The sequence below is a fragment of the Elgaria multicarinata genome, chromosome 15 (assembly GCF_023053635.1).
Source record: "Elgaria multicarinata webbii isolate HBS135686 ecotype San Diego chromosome 15, rElgMul1.1.pri, whole genome shotgun sequence".
In the NCBI taxonomy this organism is placed as follows: domain Eukaryota; kingdom Metazoa; phylum Chordata; class Lepidosauria; order Squamata; family Anguidae; genus Elgaria; species Elgaria multicarinata.
The window spans coordinates 12749368-12772555 of record NC_086185.1 but is presented as its reverse complement, the minus strand read 5'-3'; the positions used below and the strand labels follow the sequence as shown (position 1 = coordinate 12772555).

The window sequence follows — 23188 nt, the reverse complement described above, 5'->3', positions numbered from 1 at the left end:
TATTTATTTATTTATTTACAATATTTATATACCCATTGAAAATTTCGGAGCTGTGTACAAGATAAAATGAAAATAAAAACAGAATAAAACACTTAAAACAGGTCTTAAAAGGAGCAAATACAGTGACTCATGGCTGGACATTAAGGAAAGGCTTCCTGGAATAATGATGTTTTCATGAGGCGCCGAAAGGAATACAAAGTTGGCGCCTGCCTGACCTCCAGAGGCAGGGAATTCCACAGGAGGGGAGCCACCACGCTGAAGGCTCTTCCCCGGTGGACTCCAATCGGAGGATGGATCTATGTGGAACCACCAGGAGCAGACCCTCGGATGACCTCAGTGACCTAGCAGGTTGGTAGGGGAGAAGGTGCTCTCTCAGGTATCCTGGTCCCAAGTTGTTTAGGGCTTTGTACACAAGTACAAGAACCTTAAACCTGGCCCGGTAGTGAATAGGCAGCCAGTGCAGTTCCCTCAGCAGAGGAGTTACATGCTGGAAAGGGGCAACAGACAACAGCCGAGCTGCAGCATTCTGCACTAGCTCCAGCTTCTGGAGCAGCTTCAAGGGCAGCCCCACATAGAGCGCATTGCAGTAATCCAATCTTGAGGTTACCAATGCCTGTACCACCGTGATCAAGCTATCCCTGTCCAGGAGAGGCCGTAGTTGGCGAACCAACCGAAGCTGGTAAAAGGCACTCTGAACCGCCGCGGCCACTTGAGCCTCCAGCAGCAGAGATGGGTCTAAAAGTACCCCCAAACTACGAACCTGTTCTTTCAGAGGCAGAGCAACCCCATCCAGAACAGGCCATGAGCCTGTCTCCCGGACTCGGGAACCAATCGCCCACAGGCACCACAAGACGCCATTGGTTGCCACTGGCAGGTCTGGCCCTATTGTTAGGCAGTGTGAGATCACTGCCACAGACATCTGTGACCGGTTGTCACGAAAGGGCAGCAAATTGTAGTATCGCTGCTGCTGCTGTTTGTTTTTACTGCCAGGGGGAGATGTGCTTGTGGGATTCCCCTGCTCCCGCCTCATGTGCCCAATGAATTTTGACCAGCCATGAATACTGCGGATTTTGTCTTGGCGCTGCACCTCAGGCAGCAAAATGCCTTGGACCAGGTGTGATGTGTAGAGGAAGAGGCAGTCCTTAAAGAGCCATAGAAATTGAGGGGGGAGGCTACAACAGCCTTGCAAATATGCCTGCATATGTTACTAGCCCCAAGTTACTAGCCACAAAGAGTTTTATTAGCCCATCTTCCCTGTCATACCTGGGAGAGCAGCGTGTGGCATGTCCACATCCGGAAAGGAGAAAGCAAACAGCCTTTTCCAGCTTCATTGGCTGCCAGTCCAGGTCCGGGCCTGATTCAAAGTGCTGGTATTAACATTTAAAGCCCTAAACAGCTTGGGGCCAGGCTATCTGAAGGAACGCCTCCTCCCATATGTACCTGCGCGGACCCTAAGGTCATCCTCAGGGGCCCTTCCCCACGAGCTCCTGCCAAAGGAAGTGAGGCAGGTGGCTACCAGGAGCAGGGCCTTCTCTGCTGTGGCACCCCGGCTGTGGAATGAGCTCCCTAAGGAGGTTCGCTTGGCACCTACATGATATGCTTTTAGACACCAGGTGAAGACCTTTTTATTCTCCAAGCATTTTAACAATCTATAAATAAATTTTAACTCGGTGTTTTAAATTTGCAATTTTGCATTGCTGCTGTTTTTATCTGGTTGAGCTTTTATATTGTATTTTATATTATGGTTTTATACTGTTGTTTTATACTTTGAATGGTTTTAATTTTTGTGAACTGCCCAGGGAGCTTTGGCTATTGGGGGGTATAGAAATGCAATAAATAAATAAATAAATAAATAAATAAATAAAATACATAACCACTCCCCCAAAAGCTGGAAAAGTATTTTGTTTAAGTTATTATAGTACTGTTATCCCGCCCTTTAGTCAAAAATGCTCTCAAGGCGGCTTACAAAAATATTTCTTAAGGCAGTCCCTGCCCACAGGTTTACAGTCGAAAAAACATGACACAAAAGGAAAGGGGGTTGGGAGGGAGGAGGTAAATTACTGGTGCACAGGTGGTCTGCACAAGTCAAGTTACTATTATTTATTTGATTTGTATCCCGCCCTTCCTCACAACCAGCCCAGGGCGGCTAGCTACCTACATAAAAACACAGCAAACGACCTAAACCACATTAAAACCATGACTCTAAAGCCATCAACACAATCAATCAATCAAAGTGCTTGTCTATACCCCTAAAGTCTGCGCAAATCAAGAGGTCTGTAACTGGCACTTAGAGAGCCAGTGTGGTGTAGTAGTTAGAGTGTTGGACTGTGGTTTGAGAGATCCGGGTTCTAGTCCCCACTCGGCCATGGAAGCTCACTGGGTGACTTTCGGCCATTCACTGAGCATGGCCTACCTCACAAGGTTGTTGTTGTGAGGCTAAAATGGAGAGGAGGAGGATTACGTAGGTTGCCTTGGGTTCCTTACAAGAAGAAAAAAGCAAGATCTAAATGTAATAATAAAGTAAATAAATGGCAGCAGTACGAGAGGCAGCCAAATCTCTACCAGAAGAGAATTCTGAGCTAAATGGACCAGTGGTCTGACTCTGGTAGGGTGACCATATGACCGGATTTGCCCTGATTTGTCCGGGCTTTTGATGACAAATCCGGGAGTGGGAGGGGAAATCCGGATTTTCCCAAAGAACAGCTCTAATGGGAGTTAACAAAAATGCTTATAACTCCATCATTTTTTAAGATAAAGACATGAAACTTGGTACAATGGTAGCTCTTAGGAAGGGCTTTAGTCATACCAAATTTGAAACAGATCCGTTCATCCATTGATGTTTTAGGAATGTTTTAAAAAGTTAGGTTTTAAAATTATTATTTTTGAAATTGTCATTTTTAAAGATAAAGAGATGAAAGTTGGCACCATGATAGCTTTTAGGTAGAGCTTTAGCCTAACCAAATTTGAAACAGATCTGTCCATCCATTGATTTTTAGGATTTTTTTAAAGTTTGAGGATTTAGTTTTTTTAAAAAAAAAACACGTTATTTTTAAAGATAAAGAGATGAAACTTGGCACCATGATTGCTCTTAACAAGGACTTTAGCTGTGCCAAGTTTGAAACAGATCTGTCCATCCATTGAGTTTTAGGATTTTGTTTTAAAGTTTGAGGTTTTAAAATAATTGTAACATGGTGACCATGTTGTCCTCCTTTTTGGTTTACAAAATATGGTCACCCTAGACTCTGGTCCATGTAGCATCCCAAATAAGAAAGCAATGTTCATGGCCCTAAGAACTTGTTGAGTCAAGCTCATAGATGGTTTATAGCCTTAAATACCACCCCCCCATCTCATACTTTTCTCTCTTATTCACAAATTCCTGAATTATTGTAGATGATGCTTGAGCCCCCTCATAAATGTGGGTGCCTTCTTTGTATAACTTTAAAAAAAATGCTGAGAGGAAAAATCGGAGACGGGGAGAAAGTTTAGAGATAGAGCCTTCTAGTTAAAACAAGGAATTTTGTTCTGCTAAGGCTGCAGGATGTCCATCCAATTTGTTGACTGCTTTCTTCACGAATGAGAATCTCCTCATGACTTTTCTGCCTTCAGGGGTACGAAAATTGAATCTCCCTCCCTCTTAGCTTCTCTTCCGTTTTAATTTTGCCTTTTATGCCGAGTAGATCTTGCTTACGTGGCTTCATTTGGTAAGATTTAAGGTATTTTAATTTACGTCTGTATATTTTGAGCGGGGCTTACATTAAATATAATTGCCCGCGTTTTACTCGGAGCACAGTTTTAAGTGCGTCGCCAATGAAACCGTCCTGGCCGACGACTGGAAAGATGTGACAAAAGTAAATTTATATTTCCATAATAATAATAATAAAAAAGATATAGCAAACACTGTAATTTACATATCTTTCCTGAAATATTGCATACTGGCTTTGTCAGTGCTGGTAAGTCCATTTCAAGGATGTCGCCTTTAGTCCATTAGTTTGGATAATGAGCCCTATAAAGTACATTTATAACTGGTGGCACTTGGCAAGGAGATGGATTCTAATTTCATCCTTTTATCTAGACACATTGAAGAAGGTCAATGGAGGGTTCTGTATGATTCATTGTCCTAACCCGTATCAGATGACAGAGACCTGATAATGTCATTGCATAAGTGTTTTCCTTATTTGAACGTGGCACTTGAAAGGTTCCTTCTGCTGATCCACCTTTTTGAAGCAGAAGTGGGATTTGATATTAGAAGACGCCCGTGCATTACGCGCTCTCTGCCTCTGCGTTTTTGGCTACAACCTGGATAAACGTCGGTTCGCTGTCGCTGGCTTGAAGAAGGGAAAGCAACAGAAAGAGCTGGTGACGGCTGTTTCATGTCCGCATGTGCTTTATTTGGGATGCTGCAACGTGACATTTAATCAACCCATTCCCCCTTCCTCCTCCTACCAGAAGATGCGGGGAGAGGGGAGAAAGGGTTTCCGAAACAATTGGAAAGGTTCTAATTAGATACGGAGATTGCCAGCTGGCCCGGTTTGTTTTGTTAGCAGCATTTAAATGAGAGCAACTTTTGGGGTGAAATGAGTTTGGCGCGCGTAAATAAAATGAACCCCTTTTACACTGGCAAGCGGAATAGATGGTCTTGCGTGTCCACGCTATTCCATTGGGATGAGTTATTTATCATTCCCTCTGTGTGATGCTTACGTCACCAAAAGCTCTGATGCTTACGTAGCCTGAGAGAGAGCCTTCTCCCCTATCAACCTTTCCAGTCACTGAGATCATCTGAGGGCATGCTTCTGGTGGTTCCACATAGACCTATCGTCTGCTTGGAGTCCACCAGGAGAAGAGCCTTCAGTGTGATGGCCCCCATCCTATGGGATTCCCTGCCTCTGTATTACTTCCGGTGCTTCCTGAAAACGTCGTTCCAGGAAGCCTGCCCTTAACGACCAGCCATAGTTTATTTGCACATTGTTTCTTTTAAAATGTATTTTTAATGTGTGTGTTTTTCTGTTTTAATTCTTTCATCCTATTTGTCCACCGCTCCAAAATCCTTGAATGGGGAGTGGTATATGAATATTGTAAATAAATAAAATGGCGGCACCCATGTGCAAGAGGTGAGGCACCAGCAGTCTTGGATGAATCCCAAAGTTTGCAGAAGTACAAGCTATCTTTAGATAGAACAACCTAAGGGATCCCCCCCTCAAAACAACAACCCGATGAAGACTGAAATTGCTCGGTGGTGGGGGGTGAGGATCAGAAAGCTGTGTAGGAGGTAGAATGGGGTTAGCATGAGACATAAGAGGAGGATTAGAAATGGCAGATGGTCCTCATAATTAGCTTCCCAAAATCAAAAACTTGACCAATCTTTAGGGTAGCCAGCATCAACAGATGGTTTAATAAGATTAAAACCCAACCCAATGAGGGACCTTCCTGAGGGAAAAGATCAACAGTTTCCAATGCCCCAGGCTGCTCCAATTTCTTAAGCAGTCTGGGGAAAGTGCTTTAATACCCAAGGAGCAGAGCATGGAATTGAGTATCCTGGAGAAGGACACAGTAGAAACGTTCTACCTTGAAACAAGTTTGTCTGTTATCTCCTATATTTATATACCACCCTATAAAGCCAGAGAGGATTGCAAAAATGGTATAAAACCGCACAAAAACAATGAAACCTGCAAATTGAAAACAGTTGATTTCAATAAAACTTCAAAGTTAAAATAAAAAAGGCCTGGAAGAACAAGAACATCTTCTCCTGGCACCTAAAGAATAGACTAATGCCAGGTGAGCACCTTTGGGGATGGAATTCAACAGGCAGGGCGTAGCTAGTTGGAAGGCTCTTACATCAGATAATGGAGGAGATATTCAAAAGCCTCTGCTAATAATAACACATGGCGAAAAGAAGGGAGAAACAAGTTCTCAAGATGCTGAGAAGCCCGACACGTTTCGGCCTGTGATACTTCAAGGCCTTCTTCAGGGGGTTATAGGAAGATGTCTGCAGAAATCTTCTTATCAATAAAATGCCTTTCACTAACTCAATTGCCATTAACAATTAGTGAAAGACATTTTGTTGATAAGAAGACCTCTGCGGACATCTTCCTATAACACCCTGAAGAAGGCCTTGAAGTATCACAGGCCGAAACATGTCACACTTTTCAATCTAAGAACAAAAACGCCTACTTGTATGGGTCACTCTAGTATTACTCCTGCAGCTTTAACTGTTGTGATGAAGAGGTGCTTCACCAGGTGCTGCATGCGTACAAATGACACCTGCTGAAATTCTCTTTTCATCGCAACAGTTAAAGCTGCAGGAGCCCTGTCCTCCTTTTCCTATGGTCACCCGACTTAAACTCTCTCATGCATACGAACTACTGAGTCCTTCCTTGGATGGGGCTTGTATTTATTTATTTAGCAATTTGACGTCCCTCTTCTTTCCTTCCTACAATCAACACAAAGCAGCTTACAAGAAAAGTTAAAATAGTGCAGTAAAAGCAGTCCAAAAGCCTAATATCAAATCCATACGATAAAAAAGACTGTGATAAAAACAATTCAGTGTAAAAGCAAGGAGACCAAACTTTAACCCTTGCTAAAAGCTCAATGAATATAAAGGCCTTAGAAGTTTGTGGGAAGCTTAAAACTGAAAAAAATGTCAATTACGTTCCAAAAATATGCCTTCACAAGGAAATTAATATTTTGCTCATCGTGATATCTTTTTTCTTTCTTTCTTTTTGACAGGTGTAAAGCAATCATAGACCATTTTGGCCAGAGAATAAATGCAAGCTATTTCGTTGTGGAAGACAGTTACCTTTCAGAGAAAATATGTACAAATGTGTCTTACAGGTAAATATCAAGGCAGGAAAGAATAGCTAATGGGGTGGACTTATGCATGGCTACTTAGAAGTATGACAATGGAACCAGTTACCTAGGGAGGTTGTGGGCTCTCCCACACTAGAGGCCTTCAAGAGGCAGCTGGACAACCATCAGGGATGCTTTAAGGTGGATCCCTGCATTGAGCAGGGGGTTGGACTCGATGGCCTTATAGGCCCCTTCCAACTCTACTATTCTGTGATTCTATGTCTCATTCAGTCCAATGGCGCTTCTTCCCAGGTGAGCTCTGCCAACCATAGGTCACAGCAATTTGCCCCTGGTGCCATGTGCATTGCTACAAAATCAGTGCAGTCTAAGATAATTTTTTCACGGGGGCTGTTTTCTGTTCCACTCCCCACCTCATGTGCCTGCATACCCTGGATTATCATATTGGGCGCTTACCAGCACCCCACCCTTTAGAAATTAGGTGTGGCCATGCCCTGAAAGGCCATGTGGGGCAAAACGGACTCTTGCCTTGAAAGTAAACTTCATAGCTAGCCTGGTGTCGTCTCCTCCTCCGAGGAACTGCGTGCAGATAGGTTGAGCTTGCTGGCAGGGGTGCTCACAGCCTCATGGTCAAAGTGAGAGTTGGTGCCTGGCTGACTCTGTCACAAGAAGGGATGACCTGATGTCTTTTTCAAAGCATAAAAGCGGCTAGTGCTCTATGTGTGTGTGTGTAAGGCAGTTTCTCTCTCTCTCTCTCTCTGTGCCTGTCTGTGATTTCAGTCAGGAAACAGAGGAAGAAAAGTGTGAACACACACACTAGCTGAAAAAGACATTTGGAGATCATTTGGCCCTCCCAGTAGAAAACCCCATTTTCTTTAGCTTGGGTTGTGGTGAAGGAAATCTCAGTATTTTCTGCGGAAGTAGCGATCAGGCGATAGCCATCTGTGTATTTGTACCCCATGTCCTAATATCTCTCACTTCACTCCCTTATGTATCGCTGTCATGTTAAGATCTTGGCTCTGTTGGCCTGGCGGTGCTTTTTTAACCTTGCTTTTACCTCCAACCGGTGTTCTTCCACGGCCTTTATGCCCTTGTGCTGGCGCTGGATAAAGAGCCCAGGAGAATGCTTCTTGAAGGTGCATGGGACTGAACAGTCCTGCATTTTGCACCCACTTCTCCCTCCCGGACTGCGCTTCATTTAGGCCATTAACCTTTGCTGAAGTAATTATTAGCCAGTTAATGGTTATTTGAGCACATTAAAAAGCTGCCACAGTGCTGTTGCGGGTCAAGCCAATGGTCTGCTTGGTCCAGTCTTCTCTCTTTCTTGATGGCCGGTACTGGATGCTTCAGAAAGTATATAACCAAAACAAGGTGATTAGAGGAGGAATCCTCCCCCCATTCCTTTGCTCTCGGTTCACTGTCTCTATAGACGGGAAGTTCAATCATCGCTTCAACTTAAGGCACCTTGGCACGTTGTTTTGAAGACCTGAAATGGGAACGACTAGTTTAGCTGTTTCTTTCCATGTTTTGGGGGTTAGATGTAAACATGGGTGTCATAAGAACACAAGAACCTGCTGGAGCACACCCGATCTGATTAGCATCTGCTTTCCTGCAGTGGCCAGCCAGATGCATCTGGGAAAGCCCCCAAGGCCTATACGTCTTGAGACCAGGCGATCTGAAAGAGCCTAACCTCTTGGAAACGTCCCCTTAGGCAAATCTATGCAAACTAAGCAAGACAATTGTCCGCTCGAGAAGGATAGGAAGCCACTTCCCAAACGCCTGTAACTTCAGAGCGCCTGGTGCGGAGGCAGGTTCTGGCGTAATCGAACCGACTTTCTCACGCCTTCCTTCTGCCCTGTGCATTTGAGCTTCCGGCGGACCTTAGCATCAGCTATCTTGTCGGGATGCTCACCTCCGGAAGAAGGCTCACTTCCCACCGAGTGTGTAGGATTTGGCCTTGAGGAGATAAGCTCTGGAGAGGGCTGACTCCCAGCTGGGGAATCGCCTGTGAGAGCTTCCTCCCCCACTGGTCCAGGCTTGCTGGTGTCTGGTGCTGCATCTTCTAGTTCTGAATCTGATTGATTACCTGAAACATCTTCTCCCAAAACAGGGGCAGTAGGGTTAGACATGACAGGTGCGTTCGGTGAGGATGTGCGAGGCGGCCTACTCAGTGGCAGCTCCCACTCCTTGGCGCTCCCTGCCAAGGGAAGCTAGGCTGGCCACATCTCTGTTGTCTTTCTGCTGGCTGGCAAATTGGTTTTTATTCAGGCACTCCCTTAGTGTAATAAGTTGCTGGATGGTGGTGGTGGTTGTTTTAAATCGGTTGGTGCTGTTGATTTCTTTTATTGTTGCATTCTTAACTTCTTTGTTTTAGGTAACGCTTTCATTAAGATTTCATTTTTAATCTGGATTTGTGCTGGTAGGTGCTTTGAGTGCCATTTTTGACCAGAAAAGCAGGATGTAAATAGACCCAAGATTTATTATTATTATTATTATTATTATTATTATTATTATTATTATTATTTGCATTTTTATACCGCCCAATAGCCGAAGCTCCTTGGGCGGTTCACAAAAACTAAAACCGTTCAAAGTATAAATAAAACAAACAGTATAAAAACATGATATAAAATACACATTAAAAACTGATTAAAAACATACCATGCATGGTTAAAACGTCTTTAAAACATCCTAAAAACATTCTAAAATTTCACTGGATGGGCCTTTCACTTCATAAAATAATGAAGACATGGAGGCAATAGCTTTCTCCTGTTGTTGTTCTCCAGTGTGTGGTGTTCATAGGGATGCTAGAGGCTCTCAATGGCCCCCGTTCAGACAACCCGCTAAACCATGCTGCTTAAACACAAAATAGTTAATGGAATGCATTCCTTTAACCATTTTGTGATTAAGCAGCATGGTTTAGCGGGTTGTCTGAACGGGGCCTACGCTGTTGTTAGGGAACATGGGCAGGATGGTGTTGACTCACGTCCTGCTTGTGGGCTTCCTATGAGTATCTGGTCAGCCATTTTGAGAATGCTGGACTCAACAGTCCTTTGGATCTGCTCCGGTAGGTCCCGCACATCTTGCTACAGATCTGAATGCTCTCTCAATGTTAAATTGCCTCTAATTTGATAAGTGCACTCCATCCTCATCCATGTTATTGATGAAGATATTGAACAGTATGAGAGCCGCTATTGACCCGTACGGAACCTCAATTTCCAGTCTATCATCAGACCATTTATTACTCCTCCTTTGCGCGCAGTGCTTCAGCCAATTTCATGCTCATCACTCAAGGTTTCTTCTGGGCCATGGTTTCCGCGCTCTCTCTTACAGAGACGGCACATGGGAATGGGTCAGAAGCCTTGCTGAAGTCTAAGTGTATAATAGTAGGTGTGGGCTTTCTCCTTGTAATGCAACCCATTATGTTATCAAAGAAGGAAACTTGTTCCAGCTTGACTTCTCTTTTTAAAACCACGTCGCCTGCCAGTGACCACTACAATTCCTGGGTGTTGGTTATTCTTCACCACCACTGCATACTTGTCGGAGCTGGGTTTTAGGCAGCTGCTGCATGAGACCAGGAGCCAGAAATCACAAGCCAGGTGCCCGAATCCAATGAATGCTGCTGTTGGCCAGGCAAAGCCCCAGCCTGATTTGGAAGCCTTCTTGCTCAAGGGACGTCTTGACATCGCCTTGCAGGGAATGAAATGGGAGTGAGTGTTCTAGTTCTCACCACCTGATTGCTCCCACTGCATCTGGGCAGAGCTCAATAACCCAGGGATGTTCTGTCCCTGGGTTGTTTGTCATGACAGCCAAAGGCAGAATTGTGGACTGTTGTGAAAGACTTGTAATGCCAGAGCAAATCAGAATCAAATTTTGTCCCTGGGTTGTTTGTTCTGCCAGAGCGGGTGGGCACCTGGGAGCCAGCTCGGTCACGACAAACAAACCCTGGGTAGCCGTTACGTGTGAACTGGGTCACAGAGTTATTCCATTGGCCTGGAACTCTTTACAGCCGAAGAAGCACTCAAACCTGATTGGCACGTGGGCCAATAGTACACAGAACCGTGGCTTTCTACTACTAGTGGTGGCAGCTCCTAGGAATAGGAGCTGCCTCACCCCACCTCAGCTTCGTTCAGTTTGTGGTGGTGTGAACATGAGTCACAGTGTAGACAACACACTGTAACCACCCAAGTAAGCCCTTATAGTACAATCCTACACATGTCTACTTGGAAGTAAGCCCCATTGCATTCAATGGGATTTACTCTAAGGTAAGTGCGTGCACGATTGCTGCCTTTTTTACACCACCCTGGAACCTAATTTAATGGGCCAAGAGTGGCCTAGAAATGTTTAAAATAAAACAAAACAATACTTTGTAAATGGTAGCATTGGCACACTTATAAATGTCTTGTTGATCCCAAGAGCTCTCTGAGACACAACTCAATGATTTAGGGATGCCTCGTGTTTTTCATTTTGTTTTGTTTTTTTACACTTCTTTGCACGTCAGGCCCTTATGCCATATCACAAGCTGCTCTTGAGTATCCCTGAGCTTTTTTGCCATGCAGCATAAAGGAGGAAGGTGCTTCACAAGAATCATAAGCCCAAAATGTCCGGAGACACATGCCAACTAATTGTACAGTTCTTTGGATCCTAGCTATTGAATGTATGGGTTGATAACCGTTTGCCCAACAGAGTGATCTTACGATGGATGACGTAAACAATATATTCCCAACCGAGTATTAAACAAAACCATGATTGTTGATAGATATTAAGACACATCTGACAGTCTTTATGCAAGTTTGAGTCAAGTCATAGTTACTCTCTTAACTAAGCTCGCCGTATGGAAAAGTGTGAGTCAAGGATCTCTTCTCGATCCTCCCAGAGTGCAGGACACGGAATAACGGGCTCAAGTTAAAGGAAGCCAGATTCCAGCTGGACATCAGGAAAAACTTTCTGACTGTTAGAGCAGTACGACAATGGAATCAGTTGCCTGGTGAGGTTGTGGGCTCTCTCACACTAGAGGCCTTCAAGAGGCAGCTGGACAGCCATCTGTCAGGGATGCTTTAGGGTGGATTCCTGCATTGAGCAGGGGGTTGGACTCGATGGCCTTGTAGGCCCCTTCCAACTCTGCTATTCTATGATTCAATGATTCTAAGTCATAGATAGTTAATCTCTTAAGTAAGCTTGCTGTATGGAAAATAGATCATAAGAAATATTTAGGGCTGGTAACTGTGGGACATTAGTTTCTCGTGATGGTCGTAGTGTTATTGTTGACAAAGCCTGAATCCCTATGGTTCCCCTCTTCTTGCTTTTGGTGATGGGTCATATGTGCTTTATTCACTTACAGGCAGATTTCCAGAGCAATTCTCATTACTGATCGTTCAATATTGAAGTCCGGCTCAGACCAGCAGGTTAGCCCAACTCATCAGCATTGGTACCTTTGGTACATTTTTGGTTTTGTTTTCATAAATGGTTGCTGTTTGTATTTTTGTGTAAGTAAGTAGATTTGGGTTTTTTTTCCCACCATGAGAGTCTTTCACCAACTAACAGGAAGCCCTTAATGTTTGAACATTCAGTGCTAGGAAGTGACCAGCAAAGATGATCAGTGCATGATCAATGACATGAATTCTTAAGAATAAGTAAAGTTTATGGGTTGGATCCAGGCTAAGTTAGTCATGCTTTAATCCCATCGAAATCACTGTTTCTGCATTGGTTTGCAATTTTTAGGAAGTCAGCATGAAAGTTATATTTCATGCTCATTGCTTACTTTGTCCACATATTTGAATGCATTTCCCCCCCAAATATTCACATTTCCCCCCCCAAAATTTCCCCTAGTACGTGTGTTTGTGTGCAGTTTCGGGAAAGTGTAAATACTGCCGTATAATTGTGTTCCAGATTGTATGCTGGTTCAGTAAGCACGAATTTCGTAAGTTTGCATTAAAATGTGGATCCAACAAATATCTCGCCCATTCTTAGTCATGACTGACTTAGCCTGAATCCATCCCTATATATCAAATGGCAGCAAAAGCTTGATTGTGTACCACGCATATGGATCTTACAAGTAATAGGTTGTGGGACTTTGCCCCTTGACATTTATTTATTTTTACTTATTTATTACATTTATATACCACCCCACAGCCTAAGCTCTCTGGGCGGTTTACAACAGTTAAAAATGGTAAACATTAAAAAGTATACAAAATTAAATAAAAAAATTAAATTTAAGTCTCAGCACATATCTCTATATATCTCATTTATATCCTGACCTTTCTTTATTGCATGTGTAATTTCCCTTGTCTTCTATGATGGAACTTGAGGCAGTGTACGTAGGACAGCCTTCCAGATGTGCCCTGCAGATATGTTATACTACAATTCTCATTATTTTCTGCCCGCATGGCCATCTCTGTATACTTCTAAATATATATTTTTCAAAAAAAAAAAAACCCTCATAGGGCTTAACAAAAGCAAGTATACAGATCAACATACTAGTTATGCAAACCGCAAGTAATTACAGAACTGCATGCAAAGCAAGTTAAAATAGATCTCCTTAAAAGCAGTTTGCCATGTGATAATTCATATATTGCCTTGAACTCTCTGCAGCCAATGTACATGAGATTAATTTTTCTGTAACAAGCCTGTCTTTCTTTGTCAGTAAATAGGCTTGACGAAGAGTCGGAATGAAATAAGACTTGAAGAAAGAACTTACTTCTGGTCTAATTATGAATGAAACAATCAAATACATAGTGAAAGCTGATCTTCCAGTGTACCAGCTCTACAAATAAAGTCCCTCCAGTCACTTGGGATATTTCTGTAATGGCCATCAAACATTGACGGAGGGCATTTGCTAACATCGAACATGAATTAACATTCTCCTTTCCTTGAGCTAAATGTACTGTTGGAAAGAGTTTTATGGAGTTCTGATGGCCTAGTCATGGTCTCACACTGGCAGCACTTGCTAATGTGAGACTATGAGTGAAAACATCCCCTCTTATTTTAATTGTACTTTGGAAGACACTGGTATAAAAATAGGAAAATATGCTGCAGAGAAGCTAAAAGATCTTGCTGTATTGCAAGAAAAAAAGCTACCAGATGGACTCATTTGAAAGGACTTCCCCTCTGTTAATCTGTTCTCTCTGCTTTCTAGATTTCCATTTTGACTGTTCCACCTATGGAGTTAGGTCAGCCAGCTGCTTGCCTTGTGGAACTCTGTTCTTCAGCCATGACATGCATGAAAAATACACGTGAGTGCACCATTTGACTTTGTTTTTCTCTTGTTGTTGTTTTAAAACAGGAAAAGAAGTTAATCTATCTTTTGACTTGCTCACTCCTTTCTTCTTTGATTTGATCCCATCTTGCTTAAGCAAGGCTCCGTGAATAACTTTCTACTCTCGCTAGGACAAAAAAGTTGCACATAACTCTAACCTGGTAGAAACCCAAGGTAGTAACCAATTCATATTTGATGACAACAGACATATTGGCCTTCATATGAAAAAGAGATGCAAAGCTCCAAATGTGTAATACACACACGTCAGGGACCTGTAGCCAATAGCAGATCCCAGGAATAGATTCCTCTCCTAGATGTGTGTGCGTCTGTGTGTGTGTGTCTAGATTCCTGTTTGCAGCACTCTCTATTAATAGACCTTTCTAAGTGCTGAGGCAAAACCCCAGCATCTAACTGATACAAAAATGCAACAGCTATAAAAGTGATTAATATAGATGTTAGCACCCGGATGACTTGAACGTCAAGCCTGGGGATCAAATCTGGTCCTTAGGGATTCCCTAGATAGCCATACTGCTTTCTGCTGACCACCAATCATTTGGGGAGTTCCTGGCAGTCCTCCTCTCCATTCTAAAAGACTGAAATGCCTCTCCTAAATCTTCGTTATTGGCAATTTATTTATTTATTGCATTTTTATACCACCCAATAGCCAAAGCTCTCTGGGCGGCTTCCAAGAATTAAAACCATTCAAAATATAAAACGAACAACAGTATAAAAGCATAGTATGAAATGCAATATAAAAAAGACAACCAGGATAAAACCGAGCAGCAATGCAGAAATTAACACAGATTTAAAAAACAAATTTAAAACAGCAAAGTTAAAATAAAGTTGACAGACTGTTAAAATACTGAGAAAATAAAACGGTCTTCACCTGGCGTCTAAAAGAGTATAATGTAGGTGCTAGGTGAATCTCTCTAGGGAACTCATTCCACAGCCAGGGTGCCACAGCAAAGAAGGCCCTCCTCCTGGTAGCCACTTGCCTCACTTCCTTTGGCAGGGGCTCATGGAGAAGGACCCCTGAGGATGAACTTAGGGTCCGGGCAGGTACATATGGGAAGAGGCGGTCCTTCAGATAGCCTGGCCCCAAGCGGTTTAGGACAATAAGAGCTTTAAGCTACAATATGCTGGTGTTTTGGCCACGCTCCTTTTGCCTTCAGCCACGCCCATCACTGGAACGCGGCCCCGAAAGTGTTGTGTCCCTCCCAAGCCCTCGAACTTTCAATGGGAGGCAAATGATGAGGCTTGCTAAGTAATCCACAAAGTCTTTATTAAGCAACAAACGTCTCTTTAACCTGAATAGAGTCTACCTCTTTGAAACGACGCCCTAAGCAATTACTATGCAAACTAAGCAAGACAATTGTCCGTTCAAGAAGAGAGAGAGGAGTTACTTCTCAAATGCCTGTAACTTCAAGGCGCCTGGTGCGGTGGTAGTTTCTGGCGCAATCTCTCCGACTTTCTCACGGCCTCTTTACGCGCTGTGTGTTTGAGCTTCTGGCGGATTCTAGCATCAGTTAGTGTTTCAGAATGCTCACCCCCGGAAGCTTCCTCGTTTCCCTCGGAGGGTGTAGGATTTGGCCTTGAGGAGATAAGCTCTGGAGTGGGCTGATTTCCAGCTGAGGAATCTCCCGTGAGAGCTTGCTCCCCCTACTGGTCTAGGCTGGCTGGTGTCTGGCACTGTGTCTTCTAGTTCTGAATCTGATTCTGATTGATTACTTGAAACCCCTTCTCCCGAAACAGGGGCAGTAGGGTTAGACATGACAGAAAGCCTCTCTGAAGTAGAATGCTGCCCTTGGGCTGAAAGTGCTTCCGCACCCCTGATCAAAAGGAAGTGGGAGTGGTTAATACAGGAGCAAAGTTTTGATGATTTCAGCATAAAGGCTTTTAGAAGTCTATATTACATATCGTATAGATGATCAAAGCCCTTTCTGGAAAAGGGTTTGTGGCATTTCCACTAAGAGATCTCCCTTTTTTTTTTCTTTTACAAGATTTTATGTTTGGTTTTGGTTTTAATTGTGTTACAATATGGATTTTAGAAGTTGGAACAAATACATCCTAGGGTAATGCCTTGAGAGCCTTTTTTGGCTGAAGGGCGGGATAAAAATGCTTAAATAAATAAATAAAAATAATGCAGTCCTGTGTCAACGCAGCCTTTACTGGCAAAATTCTGAACGTGCTAAACTTAAAAAGACAGCAATCCAGTTCGGGTCCAGTTCTTACAAATTCCTGAGTTGGCAAGTAACGGTGTAAGGAACAAGTGCAAAGCCTGCTCTGTGGGGCCCGACATCACAAGAACGTCCAGGTCATTCTGCTTACACTACAGTGTCAACGTAAGCTGCTACATTAGCAACAGTTGTCATAGAAATGGGGCTGTGACGTAGGGCTGATAAACATCTGAACCTCAGCGCAGTGATTTGATTTACAGTCGTGTCTCAAAAGTTAACAAACAGCACTTGGAAACATGTTGCTCCCAGCTGGATATTGACAAACACTACATTTTGACATCGAAATAGGACTTGAAACAAAATTTCTAACAGGAGTGTTCCCATTCCTGGTTCCAGCCAGTGAGCTGGGTCTCCCCTCCTCCTCCTCCTCCTCCTCCTCCTCCCCATTTTCTGTTTTTCTCTTCTTTTCCAGCTGAAACTCAACACTCTGGCCCTGTTCAGAAGACACCTTACACCATGGCTTTAACTATGGTGAATAAGGCTTTTTGCCTTATTCACCGTGGTTAAGGCCGTGGTTTAAGGAGTCTTCTGAACATGGACCGGCTTTCTGGCTCAACCACCGTGGTTAAAGCCATGGTTTAAGGTGTCTTCTGAACAAGGCCAATATGGTTATTGAGCATGCTCAGCCTTCATTTAGCTGTCTTCTGGGAGGATTTTTTGTTGTTAATTGTACTTCTTCAGACCGCAAGAGTTCTTCTCCCAAACACGTGATTCCTCCCTCTCGTTTCTTGATGGCGCCATTTTGTCCCCGGTCCCATTGGCACTCAACTACCTGAGTTTGCTATCAGAAGTAGTGATGTAAATAAGTTAACAAATAAATTGAGATAGGTCTAACACCGTTTGATTAAACATTTGGGCTTCCGCCTTTCTCTGTAACACATTTGGGATTTCCAATGACACCTGGGAATCCAGGTGGCAGGTTTTGTCAGTAAGTTGTTGCCTTGACTCCCAGTGTAAGCTGAAACGTTTAAACAGTGCTAAACCTCTCTCAGTTTGGTCATCCACTTATTTATATTTATATAATCAGTAGGGAATAAATGCAGGATCTATTTAGGGAAATACAATGTATATAGATGAAGAGGTATGGGAAATATTAGATGTTGATTATTTAAGTGACGAGAAAGGTTATTTAGGAAATGAAACGCAGTAGGATAAGGTCAAATTTGTGGAAAAACAAGAGAGATTAAACGTATTTTATTTATTAAAACATTTGTATCCTGCCCTATATCACTGATGCCTCAGGGCGGTGTAAAGATAAAATCAGAACAATATAAATGTAAATAATATGCACAGCTAAAAACGTATTAAATTGTGAACTATTTTTTTAAAAGCAATTAAAAACAATTAAAACTATGTGTAACCATGGAGAAATTAGCCCTCACTCCCGTTGTCTGGGAAAATGTTATAGAATTTCAATATACGATTAGTAGCTTTTTGTATTGACCCAGTTCACATGTAACAACAACCCATGGGTTGTTGGGACCGCGCAGGATGGTTTTTGTTGTTGTTGTTGGGTTAAAACAATGGTTTGTTTCCCCCTCAACAACCCAGAGTTCTGGGTCTGCATGTCACACTGAACAATTCAGGAACAGGGCGTCCCTCAGTTATTTTCTAAATGGGATGCAAAGCATTAGCAGTAAGCAGGCAGAAAGCAGCACATTCGCCTGCTCCCGTATTGTCCCAACCAAAGAGCAAATGACCAACCCAACTAGCTGTAAAGTGCTTATACGTAAATTGCGGTTGCTTTATTGGTTCCTCAGTCAAAAGGGCTTCCAGAGCAGCTAACATACCGTCAAGTAATAATAAAAAAAGGCATTCCCTACTCACAGGCTTACAATCTAAAAAGACATAACACAAGAGGAAAAAGCGTAGGTAGGGAAAAGGAGAAAAAGCAAGTGGTCTTTCGACAGGGCTGCTTCAATTATTCTGCTTCCCATCTCATTTCTCCCTGCTGCAGCTTTATTCAAAGACTGGGTTGAAAATTTTGCATTGTTGAACTGGGCTGTGGGATGAGAACTTTGACGTGACACCCTTTCCTTCACTTTCCTGGATTAGGAAATCTTTGCAGAAAACCTAATTATTTATTTATTATTTATTTATTTATTACATTTTTATACCGCCCAATAGCCGAAGCTCTCTGGGCGGTTCACAAAAATTAAAACCACAATAAAACAACCAACAGGTTAAAAGCACAATTACAAAATACAGTATAAAAAGCACCACCAGGATAAAACCACGCAGCAAAATTGATATGCGATTAAAATACAGAGTTAAAACAGTAAAATTTAAATTTAAGTTAAAATTAAGTGTTAAAATACTGAGAGAATAAAAAGGTCTTCAGCTGGCGACAAAAGCAGTACAGTGTAGGTGCCAGGCGGACCTCTCTGGGGAGCTCATTCCACAACCGGGGTGCCACAGCGGAGAAAACCCTCCTTCTAGTAGCCAACACTGAGAAGTTTTGTTCTAGTCTGAGAAGTAGCTGTCTCTCATAGATTCTTACACTTATTTTTTGCTATCTTTTTTTCTTTGTTGTTATTAAAAATCACTTTAATAAGCTTTTGTGAAAAAGCTATAATTATGTATTTACACTTCAGGTCAATTGGACTGCAAATGCGCGTTCATTAAAATGACAGATGGTTATCTTAATTTTTTAAACTCTATTATAAGACACCACAGGAAGCCCCAATCTGCAAGACTTTAATGCTCAGCTTTTTTTCTCGTGAATGAATTTTACAGCTGTATTGCCAAATGGAGAGTAAACCCCATCACATCCCTCTGTGCCCTGTTCGCCCCATCTGGTTATGACTGCATCTAACCACTTTTTAAAGTTTTCCTTTTAGCTTTGAATGGGAATGGGTTTCTTCCTCCAAGTTCACATGTTCTTCCATTTTGTGGGCAGGATGCTCCACGCACGACAGTATTTGTGCTGTCGCAAATGTGTCATTCAGTTTGGAGACGAGATGCCGCCATGGTTGCAGAAATCAAACAGGGGGAGTTGCACAGCCCAACACACCCATTCAGTTTCTATGAACAAGGTCAGGGTGGCCAGGCCAGCACAGCACAGCAGGCTGTCCACTCTTTCTCCCAAGGGGAGAAAGCTTAGGGGACAGGACAGGATTGCAGGCCTCAGCATTTCCAGCAGTGCCTCCTTGGGAATCAGGAGAGGCCCGTCCCCCTGTGGTATTGGTTTTTTTCTGAACGACCCTCAATACTAACATAGACTGATATTTAAGGACTAGCCTAGTATCCATAGGCGACAAAGAGTCGCATGCAGGTGAGTGAGCGGGCTGATGTGTCCATCCTAAACCACATTCAGTGGTTGAGCATGGGTTGTTATAGAATTGTGGGTTCTTCGTTTAAGCATGGCTTAGCACAGGGCTGGGCAGAGTGGGGGGGGGGCAGTGGGGCCAGTTGGCATGGACCTACGATTTTGAGGGGGGGCTACTCAATTGTGCAAGCCCGTTTGAATGGATTAGCAGTTTTGAACATTGACAAGGCAAAGTTGCTTGATTTTTCTGTTGCTGTTGATGAATTTACCCAAAGAAGAGCACGTAAAGCATTTCTGAATGTGAAGAAGTGACGTCTTATATACATCTTGAATAAAAGTGCTGGCCATTACTTTTTTATATAAATTGTTCTAGTTCATATGTATTTAGAACTGATTAAAAAATACTCAATGAGCAGTTTGAAATGGAGCCTACATTTCCCATCTGGCCCGGGCCTATTACCAGCTTTGCCCGGTCCTGGCTTAGTGCGTTGTCTGAACCTAGGAGATTTTCCACAGGGTGGCTTGTTAACCAACCTGAACAACCCAATAACAAACTATGGGTTCTCAAGGTGGCTTGTTCGAGACAAATAAGTCCCATTGCATGGTAAACAAGCCACACCCTGCGGAAAACGTCCTGGGTTTGGGCAACACGCTAGCCCACGGTTCAACAGACAACCCACACTTGACCACTGAGTGTCGGTTAATGTCTTGCGTTGACCCAGCTAAATAGCCACCCTCTGTGTGCCGATCGTGTGCAAGCCAGAGTGACATCATTATCCTCGCCAGCATGGTTTGTTGTGACGTCTGAACCCTGAAAGGGTGGTCGGTTGGGGTGCTTAACAAACCACCCAGAAACCATGGCTTATTTTAAGGCAGCTAGGTAGTTTGTTAACCATGGCTAATTGTATAAACCAGCCCAATGAAATAAAGTGAGCTGCCAGCAGAAGGAAGCCGTCTCCTCTGTATCTTCAGAGGCTCTTCCCTGGGAGTTGTTGCCCACAGTGGTGTGACTATCAGGGAAAGAGCGCTTCCCCTATAATCCTAGGTGTGTGTGTGTACGTGTACTTATTTTAAAAACCATATTCTTGTGTAGATTTCCCAGCAGTATACAGAAACATAAATCAACAACAGTGACATTAAACATTAAAACATAAAATAATGAAGGCGAAACAAAAGCTGCATAAGAAATGGGAAAGCACAAAGCTTTCTGGCGGGGAAAGGGTGGCTTTAACCTGCCTCCAAAGAGCGAACAGGGAAGGCGGATGTGTATGCCTCTCTCAGTTCCAGAGCATCGGGGCTGTCACCAAGAAGCCTCTGTACCAAGTGGAGACTAACCTTGTCTTCCCTTGGGATAAAACCTTAAGCAGGACTTCATTGGAAGACCTTGTACTGGGGGCGAATATGGGGATGAGGAATCCGCACTCCATCTGTTTAGGGCTTTAAAGGTCAGAACCGGCATATCAGCAGGACTTCGTTGCCAGCATAACTATACCTGGGTGTAGCCAAAGGGCAAACAGTCTCTTCTTTCCATCTGTTGTGTCTGAGTGCTAACTTGACTGTATTTATCCTGTATTTATCTTAAGGTAAGTATGCAAATACTCCTGACCTTGGACTGCAGGGCAAAGTGGACCCAAACAGAATCGTCATTGTCCGCTGGGGAACCCAGCTCCTTCCCTTTACCCTCAACACTAAGACCATAATGAGGGAATTGTTCACACCTACGCCGTTTTTTCCTCCTGGGAGGATTGATCATTGGCAACTGCTGTAACTAATGCATTTAGGCCCGAGTAAATCAAATAGAATAAAAATGCACACTGATGAGACTTTGACTTATAGCAGTAAACTCGGAGGTAATCAGGTAATTGTACAGAAGGTAAAGTGAACTTTAAGGATGGCTGTTTTAATAGAAAATCGATTGTATGTCAACAGAACACTTCCGTTTCCTCTGCGTGTCCGCCCACCTCCCACCTCCTTCCTGATTAATTTGCTTATTTCCTGTATTTAAAGTCTTTACATCCCACCTTTTTAGAATTAAAAATTCTCAAGGCACTTTGCAAGAATAATTTGATGTGTAACTGTTGTTGTTTTAAATACAGTCTTTATATACACAACACATAATACAGGCAAAGCAATATTTAAAACTGTAAAAAACAAACCAACCACCTAACAGCTAAGGGATGCAATCTTGTGCATCTTCAGACAGAAAAAACGTTCTACGACTCTCAGCATTCCCCAGCCAGCATGACCCGTTGGATTTCCCATTCCCCAGCTTGACCTGTTGGATTTCAGCCTGCCATGGCTGGCTGGGAGATGATTGGAGTTGTTGGGTTTTTTCTCCCTCTTAAATATGCGTAGGATTGCACCCTAAATGTAGTTTAGCCTGCCATCTATTGTTTTCCTATGGATATTTAAATATGGTATGTTCTATATATTGGTTTTTAAATCTTTATGTTATAATTTGTGTACACTGCCTTGAAATCTATAGAGGATGCCAGTGAAATCGCGGCAAAATTGTCTCAATCGATTGAGTCCCAGTCAGTTAACTAGCAGCAGTATTCTCATTTCAGCCATTTGTGGCTTCTAAGTAGTCTTCAAAGGCAGACCCATGTACAGCCCATTGCAGTAGTTCAGCCCGGACATCATAGGGCAAGGGATGATAGTGGCCAGGGCTTTGCATTCAAATCTTCTCCTTCATACTCACATTCAAGATGCAATCTTTCTTCTTGGAAATATTGGAGAGATGTTTTCTTTTTTAGCTTTTATCCATGAAAACAGTATCTGAAAAAAAAAGAGCGAGAGGGAGCAAATATTGATTTTTGCATATTAATCGCTGAAATAATGTTTAAGGTATTTTACTCATGACTTGATTTCAGGTTGTTGTTGTTGTTCTTTTAATTGTTGTCACCTGGGATGGAAGTGCTTTTAAATTACAAAGCTATGTGCAATTTTAAATGTGGTTCAGGGTGGATTCACATGACCACCTTCTTAGTGCAATCAGCAGGTTTATCAGACAGTCTCGTTGTTGTTATCAAGCGCAATTGTCCCAGGTTATCTTCTATCTTTTCCACCCCGGAAGAAGACTGACGCGTTAATGTCACACCGTTGCCTTGTGATGGAGGCCGTTTGGAGCTGATCTCCAAGTTAAAGCAAAACGAGTCGGACCTGCAACAAACATTGTAATATAACAGAAGTAGAGGGCCAGAAGAATGCTATGGGGAATCCCTCTGTTATTTCTTATCATCCCTAAGCCTCTAGGGCACTTGGAGAGAGGGTGTCAGGATTCGGCCCAGACTCCCTGCAGAGACTGTGGAAATGGTTTCAGAGTCAGAGGACGAAGGGGAGAAACCCAAGCTAAAAGAGACACAGGGAATGACCTTCTTAAGGGCAGGCTAATCAGTTGGATCAAAGCCGAACCATAACTAAGTAACTCTCAGAGGTGGAGAAAGTGAGGTGCACCTTCTCCTCTGCACGAATCAGACGTAAAGTCGAGAGGGAGGAGCAGCACCAGGAAGGAAGGGGAAGACCCTCCCCAAGGGCGGGACTGAGAAAACCGCCCAGAGCGCTTCGGTTTTTGTGAACCGCCCAGAGAGCTTCGGCTATTGGGCGGTATAAAAATGTAATAAATAAATA

The 23188-nt window shown here is 43.1% G+C and overlaps 1 protein-coding gene across 1 annotated transcript in view; it reads left to right on the top strand.

Annotated features, from left to right (window-relative positions):
- Window positions 1-23188, top strand: part of CHM (CHM Rab escort protein) — a 99469-nt gene that overhangs the window by 61184 nt on the left and 15097 nt on the right. Inside the window, exons 10-12 of the mRNA XM_063141641.1 lie at window positions 6724-6828; window positions 12140-12203; window positions 13934-14030. Coding sequence (XP_062997711.1) covers window positions 6724-6828; window positions 12140-12203; window positions 13934-14030 — 266 coding nt within the window. The remainder of the gene's footprint in view (window positions 1-6723; window positions 6829-12139; window positions 12204-13933; window positions 14031-23188) is intronic.